This window comes from Syngnathus leptorhynchus, chromosome 7, assembly GCF_054491065.1.
Source record: "Syngnathus leptorhynchus isolate UIUO chromosome 7, UIUO_Slep, whole genome shotgun sequence".
Classification (NCBI taxonomy): domain Eukaryota; kingdom Metazoa; phylum Chordata; class Actinopteri; order Syngnathiformes; family Syngnathidae; genus Syngnathus; species Syngnathus leptorhynchus.
In genome coordinates this window covers 11,009,476-11,024,783 of record NC_141201.1, presented here as the reverse complement: position 1 = coordinate 11,024,783, position 15,308 = coordinate 11,009,476, and the positions used below count along the sequence as shown (strand labels likewise).

General features: G+C 38.9%; 1 protein-coding gene across 1 annotated transcript; it reads left to right on the top strand.

Moving 5' to 3' along the window:
• Nucleotides 1–2,245: 2,245 nt before the first annotated feature.
• abhd15a (abhydrolase domain containing 15a) lies at nt 2,246–9,969 on the top strand. The gene is made up of 3 exons (XM_085917319.1): nt 2,246–2,984; nt 6,447–6,799; nt 7,984–9,969. The coding sequence occupies exons 1-3, from the start codon at nt 2,508–2,510 to the stop codon at nt 8,630–8,632; spliced, it is 1,479 nt and encodes a 492-aa protein (XP_085773445.1). The 5' UTR covers nt 2,246–2,507; the 3' UTR covers nt 8,633–9,969.
• The last annotated feature ends 5,339 nt before the right edge of the window (nt 9,970–15,308 follow it).

The window sequence follows — 15,308 nt, the reverse complement described above, 5'->3', positions numbered from 1 at the left end:
CTCCACATCTGTGCCAGCTTCTTCTTTCTATTTGTTGTACTTTTCCTGTTTTAGTTACCATTATTTGAGGTGTTTTTGCTTGTGCTTCTATTTAAAAGTCTGCAGAAGCACATCTTGATTTTTATGCTGAGCATACCATTTCAGAGGTTAGGTTTCCCGATGGCATTGCATAAGATAAGCCTTTGGATATTTTTTGTCCTGTGTTATTTTGAGTTCTGCTCTGTTTTGAATAGCTTTTATCACAGTTCAAGACGAAAGGCGGTGCATGTAAGTACAGGATTCTGAACAAAGAGAACATGAACCAGATTGTTTAGACAGCAATACACTGTTCCACTTGTGGGTTTTATATTTCAATTGCTAACATTTATTTGAAACACCTCACAGGAAGAAGGATGCTCTTGAGGAAGTGGTTTTGCAGTGAAGCGAACATGAGGAGCAAGCGTGACATCGTGACCTTTAAAAAAAGAACAGTCAGCTTTACACATAGTTGTCTAATTAGCATCAATCATCTGCTTGCAATCTTGACCGGACTAACAGTGATTCTCAATCACTATTATCAAATTTGACTTGTTTTTCCTTTTTTATAAAAAATATTATAAATAATATCATATACTACTACAAATATTTAGTATTTGTTGTGTATTTATTATTTGTATATTTTTTACACATAATATATACACCCTTAAAACTGCTTGTTTAAAAATTGGGATTTGATCTGTGGCTAAAAAAAGTCAATAAAATTGGATGATTGAGATGACGTCAACAGAGATGAAAGACGTTTCAAAGTCATGTAGCGAAGCAAGTGTGTGTTAAATCATCCCACAGTATAAAGTTCCTCACTGTAGTGAATATTCAGCCCGATAAGTGGACACATCTGTTGGATCGTGAATACATCGGGAATACGTAACTGCCCGCTTTGTTCACTGGAAAAAAAAACACATGGAAGAACACGTGAGTGTCCAAAATGTTGTGATTTTCAGGCTGCGTTAACCTCTAAAACCACTCAAAGCCACAAATGGGCAAACATATTGTTCACATGAATTGCAGCAATTTGTAAAAAGCCTTGGCACAGTCCCTGTTTGCTCACAGTGCCATGGTGACAGTGGACCTGCAGTGGGGGGTTGGGGGTGAGATAATGACACAGATCAAAATCATATGTCTAAATCCGCCATCAAATCGGACCGTTTTAAACGTAAAGATGTGATCTATAATCCAATTGTCTGGTTTGAAGTTGGCCATTTTCACAAACTTGATTTGACATTAGGTTTTGTATGCATGTGGATGAGCATCACTCATAAAATAAAAGAAATCAATAATACAAGAGATGTTATGTGCTAAACACATTAATTCCATTTAAGGCCTTGGACCTCAGTAAAAATGTTGCCCGGGTGTGATGTCACTCTTGGCTGCCGGTTCATAATAACAAACATCCAAAGTGAGCTCACAAAATGATAAGGTTTCCGTGTAGTTTGGTCGTCAGATGAGGGTAATTAATCCAAGCAAGCAATCCAACAATTTCAATCACAATTGTACTTTACTAAAGTTGTGAAATAATTGATTTTATTTTGCAAACAACTGCAATGGAAACCCAGCTCAGATATGCACATTTATTCAGAAGCATTAAGGAATTATTTGAGAAAGTTTTTCATTTGATGCTATTTTAATAACAGGATGGTAATATACGGGGTGTTATCTGGGATCATTGGCCTTGAAGTCATCACTTCTTCCCATTTTAAATGCATCCGATAAATCATTTACTATTCTGTTATTTACAGAAGTCCACACGCGATATACTATAGTCTTATTGCCACTGGTTTCAAAGTTTGCTTTTCACAAATGCTCATACAAAGTGAGCATTGGTTTTATTCTCATGTTTCAGTGTGACTCTTTTATTGTTTGATTAGATTAATGAAGTGCCCCTTTGGACCCCAGTGCACTCAAACTCGTATTCTGGTCTCAACAACAACAAAATTGAGGAATATTGGGTTGAAATATTTGATCTCTCAAAACTTCCCCAAGATAGCATGTAAAATTGATGGTTGGTTGGATGTTTTCTTTGGTCATCATTCATATCCAAAAAAATATTCACGCATATACTAGAATGTTATTTAATCTAATTCTAATGTACATGTACGTATTTTCCAAAGTACGTAACAGCAATATGCTTTGCATGCCACTTTCTTGCGTCTACTTTCTGTACCTGCTCAACACAGTAGGAGGGGGTTGGACTGGGAAGAGAGGCGTTTCCATTCAGCTTTTAACAGACACATTTTTTTTTTTGCACACCCAGGCAGCTGTTTTCTTTAGTCTCTGGGCAAAGACGTGTAAATTTCTATTGAGACATGATGAAGCAACTTAATGGGCGAAATCAAACCGGGATTTACTTGTTTGCGCTTGGCTGCATTTCATCGGAGGACAGCAGCCACAATTTGTTGTCTAGTGGGACAAGGATTTAGGACAAATTAGCATTAATAGTGCACAAGTGTCCCGCTGAAAAAAGCGTGACCATGCTGGAATGGCTCATGATGCTGTGCGCTGCGGTTTTGGTGGCAATCATCTGGTCCAGCTCCAAAGTTACTAGTACCGAGGAGCATGCAAACAATGGACCGAAAGGATCCAGCCGTACACTGAAAGACGACGGCTGCACCGAGCACAAACGCAGCGTGGAGCTCATCTGCAAACCTTCCGCCCTGGCAAACTATCTCCTGAAGAACTGCACCACTTTCACTAACTACTCGCCGTGGGTCGGGTGGACCTGGCGAGGTAACGCTATCCTCCAGAGCTTTTACGAGGCGTGCTGGTCCTACGGGAACCCGGTCCACTTTGTGCGGGACAACCTGCAGCTGAGCGATGATGGACTGGTGGCTTTGGACTGGGCTTTTCCTTCCTACCAGAAGAGGCGCAGGACTTCCAGTCATTCCACCAGCCCGGTTCTTCTCATCATTCCCAATTCGTTCGGCAAGATCACCAGAAATGCGTTGCAGGTAAAGTGGAGATACTTACGCACCTGCACAGGGCAACGGCAGCCAATACAATAGATGTCCTGTACGTACAGTGCATTAAAATGATTTTGGTGTAGAACTGCACTGCGTAATGTTGAGAACAGTTTCCAATATTTCTAAATATCCTGACCAAATTGGGGCAAACACCAATGTGTGATGCAGTGTAGTTACAACTACATCCACAATAAACTGTTGATTCTGACAATCAAAACTCAATTTGTTTATATTTAACAAAGCATCATATTTAATCCGGATTGATCGTCATTTGGATGTGCTACAGTGCCTACCTCATGTTTTATTTTTCTGGAGGGGGGGGGGGGGTCCAATGCACCAAAAGCAGGTTTTATTTTAAACCGAATATTAGATATCTGCAAATATAATGATATTGTATGGTGACAATTGCATTCATGTTTTTGTAGGGTTAATTTGGACTAAATTGCATTAATCATGGTCTAAAGTGTTTTAATATATTGGTAATGAAAATGACCCATGAAAAGTTATTATTACAACAATTGGGTTTTATATTGCGAATGTCTTGCTGGCAGTCAATCCAAACTGAGCTAAATGAAACATATACTAAGCAAGATTTAGCTTTTGAATGAGAACTCAGTTGTTCAGCTCTTTCTAATGTGATCAGTTGATCGTCACAATAAAAATGTTGCACTTTCTGTTGAATGCTTAAAAATTGTGTTGTGGAAGATGTCTCTTAAAATACTGCCATGCATTGTTATTTGGTCAATGCTAAATTTGATTTAAGAGGTATTTATCATTTATAAGCATCATTAATGAATATTATTAACTTTGAAATTTTGGGAAATGGCTTTGATCCTGAGTCCAAGTTCTATACATGATAAAATGCCAGGTGAGAATGTGTACAATACATCATCAGAACCAAACCATATGACTAATTACGGGAGATTTAATTAAATTGAACAGCTTCATATAGAACAACTGCTGAAGTAGCCAACGAGATCATCATGGAATAAATACAGTGCTGCCTATTGTATGACAGGTTTGATTTTGTTTAATCCACTAAAAATAGGACATAGCTAAATATGTGCTCTCGTGAGACATTCCGTGCCTTTTAATCCCAATGTTTAAAGCTCAGTGAAAAAGAAGAGTAGACGCAGAGGCGGCGTCAGTCATTATACAGCTCTCCCAATACACTGTCTGAGGTAATTGAATGAGCTAATATAAAGCATCTCTTGACTTGAGGGGGGCCACGGTAAGGGTAGCATTGCATTGAATGAATGGCTGTTGGCTCACCCTTTGGACACTTGCCACTGTTTGAGCTCATTACCTTTTTATATCATGTGCTCTCTATGCAAATGTCATGAAAATGTCAAGTAAGGAGGCACAACAGCAACTACATTAAAACAATGACAGAGGAGTGAAAATTGGTGGAAACAATGTAGAAAGAAGAATCCAGTGAGTGGGGTATGTGTGTATTGTGCAGTCTGTATGTGTGTGTGTGTGCGTGCGTGTGTGTGTGAGAGAGATGATTTTTTTTTAGGACAGTACTTAAAAAGAAAAACAAAATAATAATAGCAGCAGGAGGAAATGGTTTGCAACAATGTATTTTCACCGACAGTAGACAGACAGCCCACACTCCACATTCAAAGATATATTACAGCAAGGATTTGGTACAGTAACAATTTTGAGGGAGTAATAAAAAAATGAAAAGAAAGGAAATCCTATTGTAAAACTGATATGACGAATGAAAATAAATATTAATATATATATATATTCTTTTTTTCTATATATAATTTTTTTTCATAAAGTGCATCATGTGGGTAACTACAATGTCTCAAACTCTTGTTTTAGGATGTGGTCTAAGTACTGATTATTTACCAGAACCAGATTTTTTTTTCTTTATTTTTGCCAGAGTATACTGTAACTTGATGTGTTAATGTTTTTATAGAGAAGCACCTCTGCAGTAGTCTTGGAGTGTTCACTTCAGGAATTTATCACTGAGCTGACGGTCAAGCAGTTCTGACTGCAAAACTGCTGGAAACGCTGACATCAATTTAGGTTGTCTACACAAGCTCAGACTTGAACAATCATAGCACTCATGCAGAGCCAGCGGCAAGTATCATACCAATATTACTGACAATTTTATTATCTAAACCGATGGCAGTTGATTATTGCCAACACGGCATAGTATCTCAAATACCAAAACAAAGACTCATTTTGATTGACATCCAGCAAGTCTTCGACTCCTCAGTGTCATCCAAGTAAAATCTTATTGAACTTATGTATATATCAAACCAAATGTTTTGCATAGCTTCTTGAAATTGTTCTTTATGTACAGTAGACAGACATTGCACAGATGCTGTACCTAGTATATCTATAGTACACTGTACTTTGTAGTTGGTCTACTTTTAGCGTATGCTTGCAATGACAACAACGAGAGCCTTGCCGTGTGTTGCGTGATAACAATGACAGGGTTGACCTTCATGTCTGCAGATTGTCAGGTTGAAGAACAATTATCAAATGGCAACATCTTGGCTCCTAATAAACTCCAGATGACCTTTCATATGTGGGTTGTATTGTATTATTGCCAATTAAAGATGATCAAAGTGAACATTCGTCATTTTAAAGTAGCAAACTTGATCTTTATGGACATTTATTGAGGCCAGCAGTTTTAAATGAACAATAGGAATGCAGTATATTGTCATTGAAAAAAACAAAAAACAGAAATGATTTGCTTTGGTTGATGGATATTCAGTGACAGGCTGTACTGGTAAGTGTAGCGGAACATGCTGCAGACATTGTGGGTCGATTTGTGGCCAGTACCACAGCCACCTGCCAATAGCGTTCAATAACAGCGTCTGGCACCACAGGCTAATCACAATGTTCTGAAGGCAAAAGTATTATCTAAACCGTCTTGGTAAGATGAAGAATTAAAAAAAAAAAAAAAAAGCAAGAAAATAACAGTTCAACAAAACCCCGAATGTATCCAGTTTTTGTCAAGCGTGTGTCCTTTGACGTTATACCAGGGGTGTCAAACTCATTTTTTTCACGCGCCGCAATGTAGTCATAACTTCTTTCGGAGGGCCATTATGACTGTCAACCCAAATAAATGTATGAGCACCTCATTATATACAGTAAACGCTACAAAACAAACTGACAAATAACTCGTTTTCAAATCAGATGAGTAAAAACTGGTCAAATATTAAAATGAAAAGATATTAAAAGTGAAGACAATTTGCAATTCTAGTAATGACACACGAATTTGATGCCCAATTTGTCTTCGCAGGCCACATAAAATGATGTGGCCCGCCGTATCTGGCCCCCGGGCCTTGAGTTTGACACCTGTGCGTTATAGTGTATATAAATATATATATATGTATATATGTTTATGCCCTTGTAAAGTTTCCATCATACGTTCTGTAACGTGGAGATAACAGCCACATTTCTGTCTCTGTGTATTACCTCCCACAGTTGTGTCAAAGTGCCCTTTCCTATGGATACCTCCCTGCAGTCTTCAACCGCCGCAGCCACAACGGCACACCGCTCACCACTGTCAAATTGCAGCAGTTTGGAGACCCCACAGACCTGCGAGAGGCCGTGCGCTACATCCGCTACCGGCAGCCTGCCAGCAAATTGTATGCAGTGAGCGAGGGCACCGGATCAGGCCTCCTCCTCTCTTACCTGGGGGAGTGCGGCTCATCCAGCTACGTGACGGCGGCCGTCTGCCTGTCGCCTGTCTTTCGCTGCCAGAGCTGGTTTGAGAATGGCCTCTGCTGGCCCCTGCAATGGGCCTTGGTGCTTTATCAGAAAATGTGCCTCAGCAGGTATGAAGGGGGAGCGTGGGGAAAAGGCGACAGATGTTTCAGATTGTCGTTCCTAACATTCCCACCTGAATCAGCTTTTACTCGCTGAAAAGTATTGAGCTTTTACACAGAAAACTGTTTTCTGCACAGTGTGCCATTGATTATTTTCGTGTTCTAGCAAAACATTTTTTTTTTTTTAGAACACAAATCCCAATACAAATCTGCTTGTGGGAAGCTAATATAATGATGTGTCAGAGAGAAAATCAATGGTGTGTAGGGCATGCAGGATATTAGATGGTCTTGTATTGGCAGCAGTCGGGATTAAATGAGACAGAAAATTAAAACGTAGCATTGAAATTTGCAGTGTTTTTTGACCACGCCAATATCAAAAGTCAATATTATCTGGCCAATGGAAACTCCCCCAAAACCCTAAATTCGTAATTCTTTGCGGTCAACAAGTGCCCCATATTTCATAAAATTCGAAATTTCATGCCTGGAGATGTTTTTTTTTTTTCCAGGGCCACACTACAGCAACTTTTACTTTTCGCTCTTTTGTGTGTCTTGCTGCCCTCAGTTTGGTCTTCAACAAGTGCAAAACTGAACTCGAAATACCACAAATAGCTTGTTCTTTATTGGGCTTAGCTCAGGCCCCTGATTTGAGAATTTAAGAAATGTATTGGCATTCAAAAAGTCTCAATTTTTCTTCTGCAGTATGCTAACTCAAGATAAAAAAAACACTAACAATGTACTCTTTAGGAAGCTGATATCTACTAAAGCTTTCCCTTGCTGAAGCGCAAACGCATCAAAAGAAATCAAGTATTCAACATAAAAAGCATTGCGCATTCTGGGGGAAAACAACTATAGGCTACTTTTTTTAATATTGTTTTTTTTTTTTCTAAGCTAGCGTTTACACCTTCATGGCATTGTAGCATTTCTTTATTTCCAATTTACCATGGTGCTCCATGAAGAGAAAATGATAAAATCCCACTCACTCAAAACATAATTGTATTGACTAACCACTGAAGAAAAAAAAAAAAAGCACAAACAATTTAAAAATCGTTTAGTTACCATAGCAACTGATTGATTCTGAGAGACATCGTGACAATAGAATTGCCTCTGTAATCACCGACAATTTGAAAGACATGCTGAGCTGCTTGTTCTCATGTTGTTTGTGTTTTTTGTGTCTGTGGATTTGCTGTGCTTAGATACAGGACGGCGTTGAGTTCTTCCATACATACGGACAGCCTCTTTTCGACCAGTTCCCTACGTGGCTTGGAGGAAGTTCTGTTCTGTCAAAGTGACCAGGTTGGCTGTACTTCTTCGGCAGTACCAACTGGGACCGGTGGCAGCGCTCCTGCTTCTTGGGATTCTTACTGGGAACGCAATGAACCCTTAAGAGATGTGGATGAAGTGGCCATCCCAGTCCTGAGCGTATGTGCTCAGGACGACCCTGTCCGAGGAAATACCCAGTCCACGATACCCTGGGAACTTTTTGAAAGCAATCCACATTTTTTTCTCCTTCTAACTGACCGAGGCGGCCACTGTGGTTTCTCCACGCCGTGCGAACTAAATATCACTGGGCCGGCTAACTCAGCAACAGCTCTCAGCAGTGTGAAGGCTAACGGTGTGACCAATTGGAGCCACCGAGCTCTTTTGGAATTCTTTAGGGCAACCACAGACTTCTTTGCTGCGGAGGAGAGGACAAAACAGCTCGCTGCAAGAAGGAGAGGTTTGGGGGGAGGCTCGGGAGGGAGAGTCTTCCGACACCGGAGTGTCAGTACGTGTAAACGAGTGCCAGAGTGCTCTCATAATATCCACGCCATCTACAACTGGCAGAGGTCCTATACACGCTGAAGGAAATTAATGGAAAATGACACTCATGTGCTTTTTCTGGTTCCAAGACAAGATGATGGGACCTTCCTTGTGCCCTAGCGGACATAGTTGCCCCTTTGACTGACATGTTAATTTAAAGCCATTGTAAAAGTTGGACTTGATGTGAGTAAGTGATTTTCCCCTAATAAAATCAGCAATTCAGCTGTCATGCTAACATAGCAGAGTTGTTGCTGAGTAACAATGTGTGATATAATGTTGGCTACCTTTTGTAGTTGACACTGGAGAAACTCAAATGCACTTGGGCTACAGCTCCATGTTTGACATTTAAAATGTGGGAAGCATTGATAGGAGGCATGTGGCTGTGTCCCTTGGCTCACTTATCTGCATGGAGTTTGCATGTTCTCTGGTTTCCTGTCAAAATTCAAAAACATGCATATAAGTTTACATAAAGTGAGTGTGACTGTATTTTTGTCTATAAAGGCCCTGTGATTGACTAGTGAGAAATCCAGTTTAAACTCCACCTCTTGCCAAACGTCTGCTGGAATCCACCTCAGCTTTAACCCCAAGCAGGGTTAGTGGCAGGAAATTGTTGGATTCATAGATGGATGGAATCATCAGTAGTGTTCTATTTCAAGGTTTGTCAGAATTTGATGTTGAAGCTCTGTTGATGTCATCATACTTTTTTCTTTTTTTTACATAGGACATTTTTGAATGCAGCCATATTGTTGCTCGTAATAAAAAGTCATTCTACTGTTTATCATTTCATGGGGTGACACACTTGCAGTTGCACGATTGCAATGTTGTTATTCTCTCATGCACTTGCTCTCTTCTCAAGGTTCACAAAGACGCCCAATTATAGCACAGTCCCCATGGCCATTTCATGTTGAAATTGCGTGTGCCCACTGAGCATTATCCACTCAGACAGCTGGAACACAGCCGTACACGCACACACACACACACACACACACACACACACACACACACACACACACACACACACGAACACGCACACAAATGCGCACACAGTGCCAACAGCTAAAATGTCCACTTGCATAATGACCAACTTCACTCACACTCACAAATGAGATGTCACGCTGGGTACATGAACTACAAATTGCAACCGACAATATGAAAGAATATGATTCGTACACAGGAATCATAGGTACTTTTTGCGAGTGTGTTGTTGCATTTCCTCCACTCCAATTAATAAGAAGGGTTGCAACAATGGCTTTTGTCATTATGACTAGCTGACTGGGAATTTTTTTTTCCACCTACTTTAAAGTAGTACTATCCCTTTAATGCAGACCTGTATTTGGTACCTGGGTCTTCAATCTGGTTTTAGCTGACTCAATCCAACTCTTAGCCATACAATTTTAAAAATGATCAACGCTGTTCTATATGATGCAGAACTACAAAACGTTTGACCACATGTAGCTGAATGACACCCCTGAATCCCACTTACCTACTTCAACAGTTAAACTTTTTTTTTTAATCAAGTAGTGGTAGTCGAAGTATTGTTTAATTCAAGGTTATGATCACTTGACCCAGTTGTGCATCCAAATCTTCAAGCATGTCAACGGATGTTTCTATGGCAACCACCTCCGCTCCAGCAGCGTCCACAAGATGGCAGCATTGACAAGGTTTGTTCCTGGACTGTTCCATGTCTCAACTTCCTCAAGCGTCACACTGACAGTCAGAATGACGCAGCTGTCTTTGCATTTGGCTTGGAAACTGTCTGTATATTTAGCACCCCGTTTAAAATTAGAGCTTAGCACATGGGGGAATAAATTTAGAAATCTGCTGAGTCAAACTGGTCCTACTCACATAGTCACCATCCCAATATTGTGCCTTCAGAGAAAAGGGTTAACCTTTTGAAAGCCTGACGTCAAATATGAACCCTAAATTTATTGTGTGGGTGTGTTATTTGTTGCATATCTAAAAGCATTTTCCTTAATAAAATAGTTCTGTTGTAATGAATAAAGCTCCATCTGCTCTTTTAAAATGTGTTTATGGTTTCACTTGCTGAACCATTTCTTATTAAGATGAACTGCACTGAATTCTTACTTGGTGGTTTATTTTTTCCTACGTGGTTTTAGGTGTTGCATCATCACCGTCATTATCATTATCAGATAAAACCCATGGCTAAACTTGTCATACTATCTGTGCATCTTGCAAAACTTAAGGCAGCTCTGCTTACCTTTTGATTTTGAAATGATAGTTTTTTGTCGTAGGTTGAATCTAGATCTCTAGGAAAACTAGCTGTCAAGCTGTTTTTTGTTTATGTAAATTAACCAAATAACAACATTTTCATTCAGCACAACTCAGAATAGCTTGCTCACTGGCACTTGTTCAAAAATAGGTAGATAAAAAAGATGTTCTTGGTTGTTTGGTTTTGAATATTTTTAGGGCCTCTTGCTAAGGGGTACTAGCTTAGCAAAAGAAAGAAAATTTAACTGCAAAAGCTGCACTCCCCGAAAAGATTGTGTTCAATCTCAGAGGTTTAAGCCAGAATCTGGGAATCTTAAACAGGTATTTGAGCATGTAAAAAAACAAAACTAACACACAAACAAACCAAAAACATCTTCCAAGCAGTTTTCATCAACTCAAACATTTCCACCATTTTTCAGTGACGTATGGAGTTTAAAGTCAGGCTGCAAGCATTTGTGGCTAGCCTGCAGCAAATTCCTCAACTGTCACATTATATCTAAGGTGTGGCCATCCTCTAAGCTTGGTGTGTCCACCAGTCCATCAGTTGCTGAGCTGTTCTTACCCTGTTGGCTCTGCGAGGAACATGAGTGTGTGTGTGTGTGTGTGTGTGTGTGTGTGTGTGTGTGTGTGTGTGTGTGTGTGTGTGTGTGTGTGTGTGTGTGTGTGTGTGTGTGTGTGTGTGTGTGTGTGTGTGTGCGCGCGCGCGCGCGCGTGTGTGTGTGTGTTTTCATATGTTGCATGTGCATGCCTATTCTCTTGTTTTGATGACACGGGGTTGCTTTCAGGTAACCACCTCTCCTTCAGGCTAAACTAGTGTCAGCTAAAGCCCAACAATCCGATGGAACATGACAGCCCTAACAGCCGTGCACAAATGCTAGGCAATTAAAAACAAAGCATAATTACAGCCGGCGCACGTGCTTGGACATAAAATACCCTTGAATTTTTTTTGGAAGAAGCAGTTAATTAATAAATAAATAAATAAATAAATAAATAAATAAATAAATAAATAAATAATATATTCTTTATTTTCATTATTTGCATTTCATTATTATAAATTAATTTTCATCTCTTGTCTCAGTCATAATTTAATGCTTGTTTCCATGTCGCATTGTTCCCTTGTGCAGTATTCAGAGTATTCTATTCATGACAGTGGGTTGTCTGACCAGGCAGCCCTAGATGGAGGCCAGGGAGCAGCAGGCGGGCCACCAGAGTGCAACAGGGGTATTTTTTTTTTCCTCTTCTATAGCACACCAGTCCTTAACAGACAGACCTTTACGCTCTTATTATCTCCTGGGGACTTTGTCTTCTTCCATTTCTCTCTTTCCTTGTACTACATCTCTCCGTTCATTGTGCTTTGATGATGAAACATCTCATTTTAAGCAAAAGACAACTCCAAGTGACTAATGTTTTTCTTGGTGTGTAATTGTCTGTCTGTCTGTCTTTCTGTCTTTCTGTCTGCCCGCTTGTCTGTCTGTCTGCCTGCCTCTCTCTCTCTCTCTCTCTAATCTATCTATCTATCTATCTATCTATCTATCTATCTATCTATCTATCTATCTATCTATCTATCTATCTATCTATCTATCTATCTATCTATCTATCTATCTATCTATCTATCTATCTATCTATCTATCTATCTATCTATCTATCTATCTATTTATGTCTCTGATGGTAACTTCACTGGTACCAGTGTGGGATTTTTTTTCCACTAGACTTGAGTTTACTGTGACTTTGGGATGGAAAAGTATGAACGTTCTTTAATTATCACTGCACTCCAGGCAGTAGTCCTGTTCTCTATATTTTTGCAGACTTTAATGAAATGACCTCAAAATGTCACTGTTTTTACCATGCATCTGTGTTGTATAGGTTCCGGAATACATTGCAAGTTTTTAATTTGGTATGATTTTAGAAGTTACTTAAGGTACTAGAAAAAGACAACAAAATAACAATTTCAGCTTTCAAGCGCAATTGTTCAGATTTATTTTAAATGTTGGAGAGATGTTATAAACACAGTGTGCATGATTTCACTTCAGCTTTTACACCGATGAGTCCCCTTCCTCAATGGGTTTGGAGGAATTTTTCTTCACGTAAAAATCTGGACACTTCCTCCATATGAAATTGGCATCTTGTGATTGAGCAGTGAACAAATACCATTTAGAGAAGCAGAAAAAATGACTCATTCTAACTTCCTGAACAACCGAACTGTATGATAAAGGCATTCCGTGAACCTGAAATGACTAATCATTATGTACCGAGAAATAAATACATTTTTTATGCTGTATAGATATTGGTTATCAAAATGAAGATTATTTCATGATTTTGTAATGTCAGAGTTGTTTAATTGCCCTTCTGTTTTGAATCACACCATGCAATACTTACAGCTGCATGTTGGTCCTAACGTGTCAGGTTTCTTTGTCACATGACACGGACCGGCACATTGACTTATTGAAGTAAGCTAAAATGACACCGCTAATTATTAATTGAGAAGTAACATCAAAATAAACTTGGAGACAGCTCATCTGAATGAATAGCTTGCTGGTATCTACATATTGGTATCACAGTATCCATATTGCCATCTTTAATGGAAAATGTGTATTAGGCTGTGGGATAGATAAGGAAAAATATACAGTAGGCCAATGCATTCAAACCCTTGTCACATGTTGCAATCGGCTGGAATCTCCCCTCCAGTCCAAACCAGAACGTTATGTAAGTTAATATATTGATTGTGAGAGGGAGCACTGAAAAACTGAGTGACAGTCAGGGTTGAGGCATCCTGCTGGCCTGCCTGTCTCATACATGTCGCATAGTGTCACAGCATGAAAAACACACTGAGGACTCTATTTTTGTTGATGGCCCGTTTGTGCTTGGGCATTCAAACTGCCACAAAGTGATTTGGGTCGCGGTACAAGACCAGTTTGCCATTTGGGAATTTGGCAGTACGCGCTGCCCCATGCTAGGTGTTCCGGCCGACCGAGGAAATTTTTTCCTACTCATTGCTGACGCACTTGACAATTTGGAAGGAAGAAATTAGACTAATCTTTAGACCTGCTGAAAGTAGGTATAAGTTGTGGCACAGCTGTGTTTTGGGTGGAGAATCGTGTGGTGATTGTCATTGAATTTCATTCATGGATATGAAAACAGTGTGCATCAAACCCTCTTAATTATTGTAGCATTCAATTCATTGAAAACAATACTATTATTCCCATCTTCATTATATTTTCAATGTTTTTTTTTTTTTTCACATGGACACCAACAATCATATTTTCACTTCTGCATTGTCAGAGACTGTGTGCCTCTGGTGCTGACTTTAAAAGGAATGAAAGGAGACACTTCCATTGACTGGGAAGGAATTCAGCTGTGCTCACGCCCAATGGCGCAAACAAGCATTTGGCATTAAAAAAAAAAAAAAATATGAGGTTTTATTTTAAATTTCAAACAATATATATTCCATTTTTTGCATGAAAGCTATGGAACAACAAGTTAGCATATACTGTAAATACAGTATAGTATGTCAATCACAATATATATATGTATATATATATGTATATATATATATGTATATATATATATATATATATATATATATTTGTATATGTATATAGATGTATTTTTATTTATTTTTTTGATTTTTTGATTTTATTCTATTTATTTTTTTATTTAACCTTTATTTACCCAGGCAAACAATTAAGAACAAGTTCTTATTTACAACTGCGGCCTGAAATATATGACATATATATTATATATATACAAATATATGACGTATATATGTAGACTGGCCAATCCTCACATGAAAAGTATCTGAAATCCATCATATTTCGATTCCACGTGTATGTGGATGAAACCTAAAGAAAAAGAATGCAACATTGATGGATAAATACACAATTTGAGAATCTTGGATTCAATTTTGGTCAATTCAAAACGAGTGGAAATTTGCAGTATGTTAAATGGTATGACTTGACCAATCTCAGAACACACAGCAAAATATGTAACGCAGAGAAACACTGTCAGCAGTTATTCCCAGCTATTGTCACAATCACGTCTTTCGTAAGAGTCCCTATCAGAGTGATGTCATCACTTTCAGGCACCACAGTTGTGCCAGCCCATCTCCATCAATTAGCTTCAATGTAATATCCCTATTCTTGTTATATTGTTGTCATTATTTATTAAGTGAAAGGTCTTTTTCTATTACCATCATCATTAGTCTTTTTTCAAGTATCAGACAAACAAGGGTGTTTAGAGAAACTGGAAATTGGACCAGGCTGTCTTGGGATAATTTGTTTCCTTTCCACCAGCAACAAGGCTGATCATATCAGTTAGTTGGCTTTGGCCCTGCATGTGGCAACCAAAGTTAACCTTGTGGAAATTCTACTGTACTATAAGAATCTATGGAGAAATAATAATATATACCATATCTTTGCTCTAAAAACAAACTATGCATGTTGAAAATGGTTTGTGGTAGCATTTAGAGCAGAGGTCACCATCTTAGTCAGAA

Excerpts from the sequence above, each read along its gene's own strand:
- abhd15a (XM_085917319.1), top strand. The coding sequence starts at position 2,508 with ATGCTGGAATGGCTCATGATGCTGTGCGCTGCGGTTTTGGTGGCAATC. Across the intron at positions 2,985-6,446 it reads TCACCAGAAATGCGTTGCAG|TTGTGTCAAAGTGCCCTTTC; the intron begins GTAAAGTGGAGA and ends TACCTCCCACAG. Across the intron at positions 6,800-7,983 it reads CAGAAAATGTGCCTCAGCAG|ATACAGGACGGCGTTGAGTT; the intron begins GTATGAAGGGGG and ends TGCTGTGCTTAG.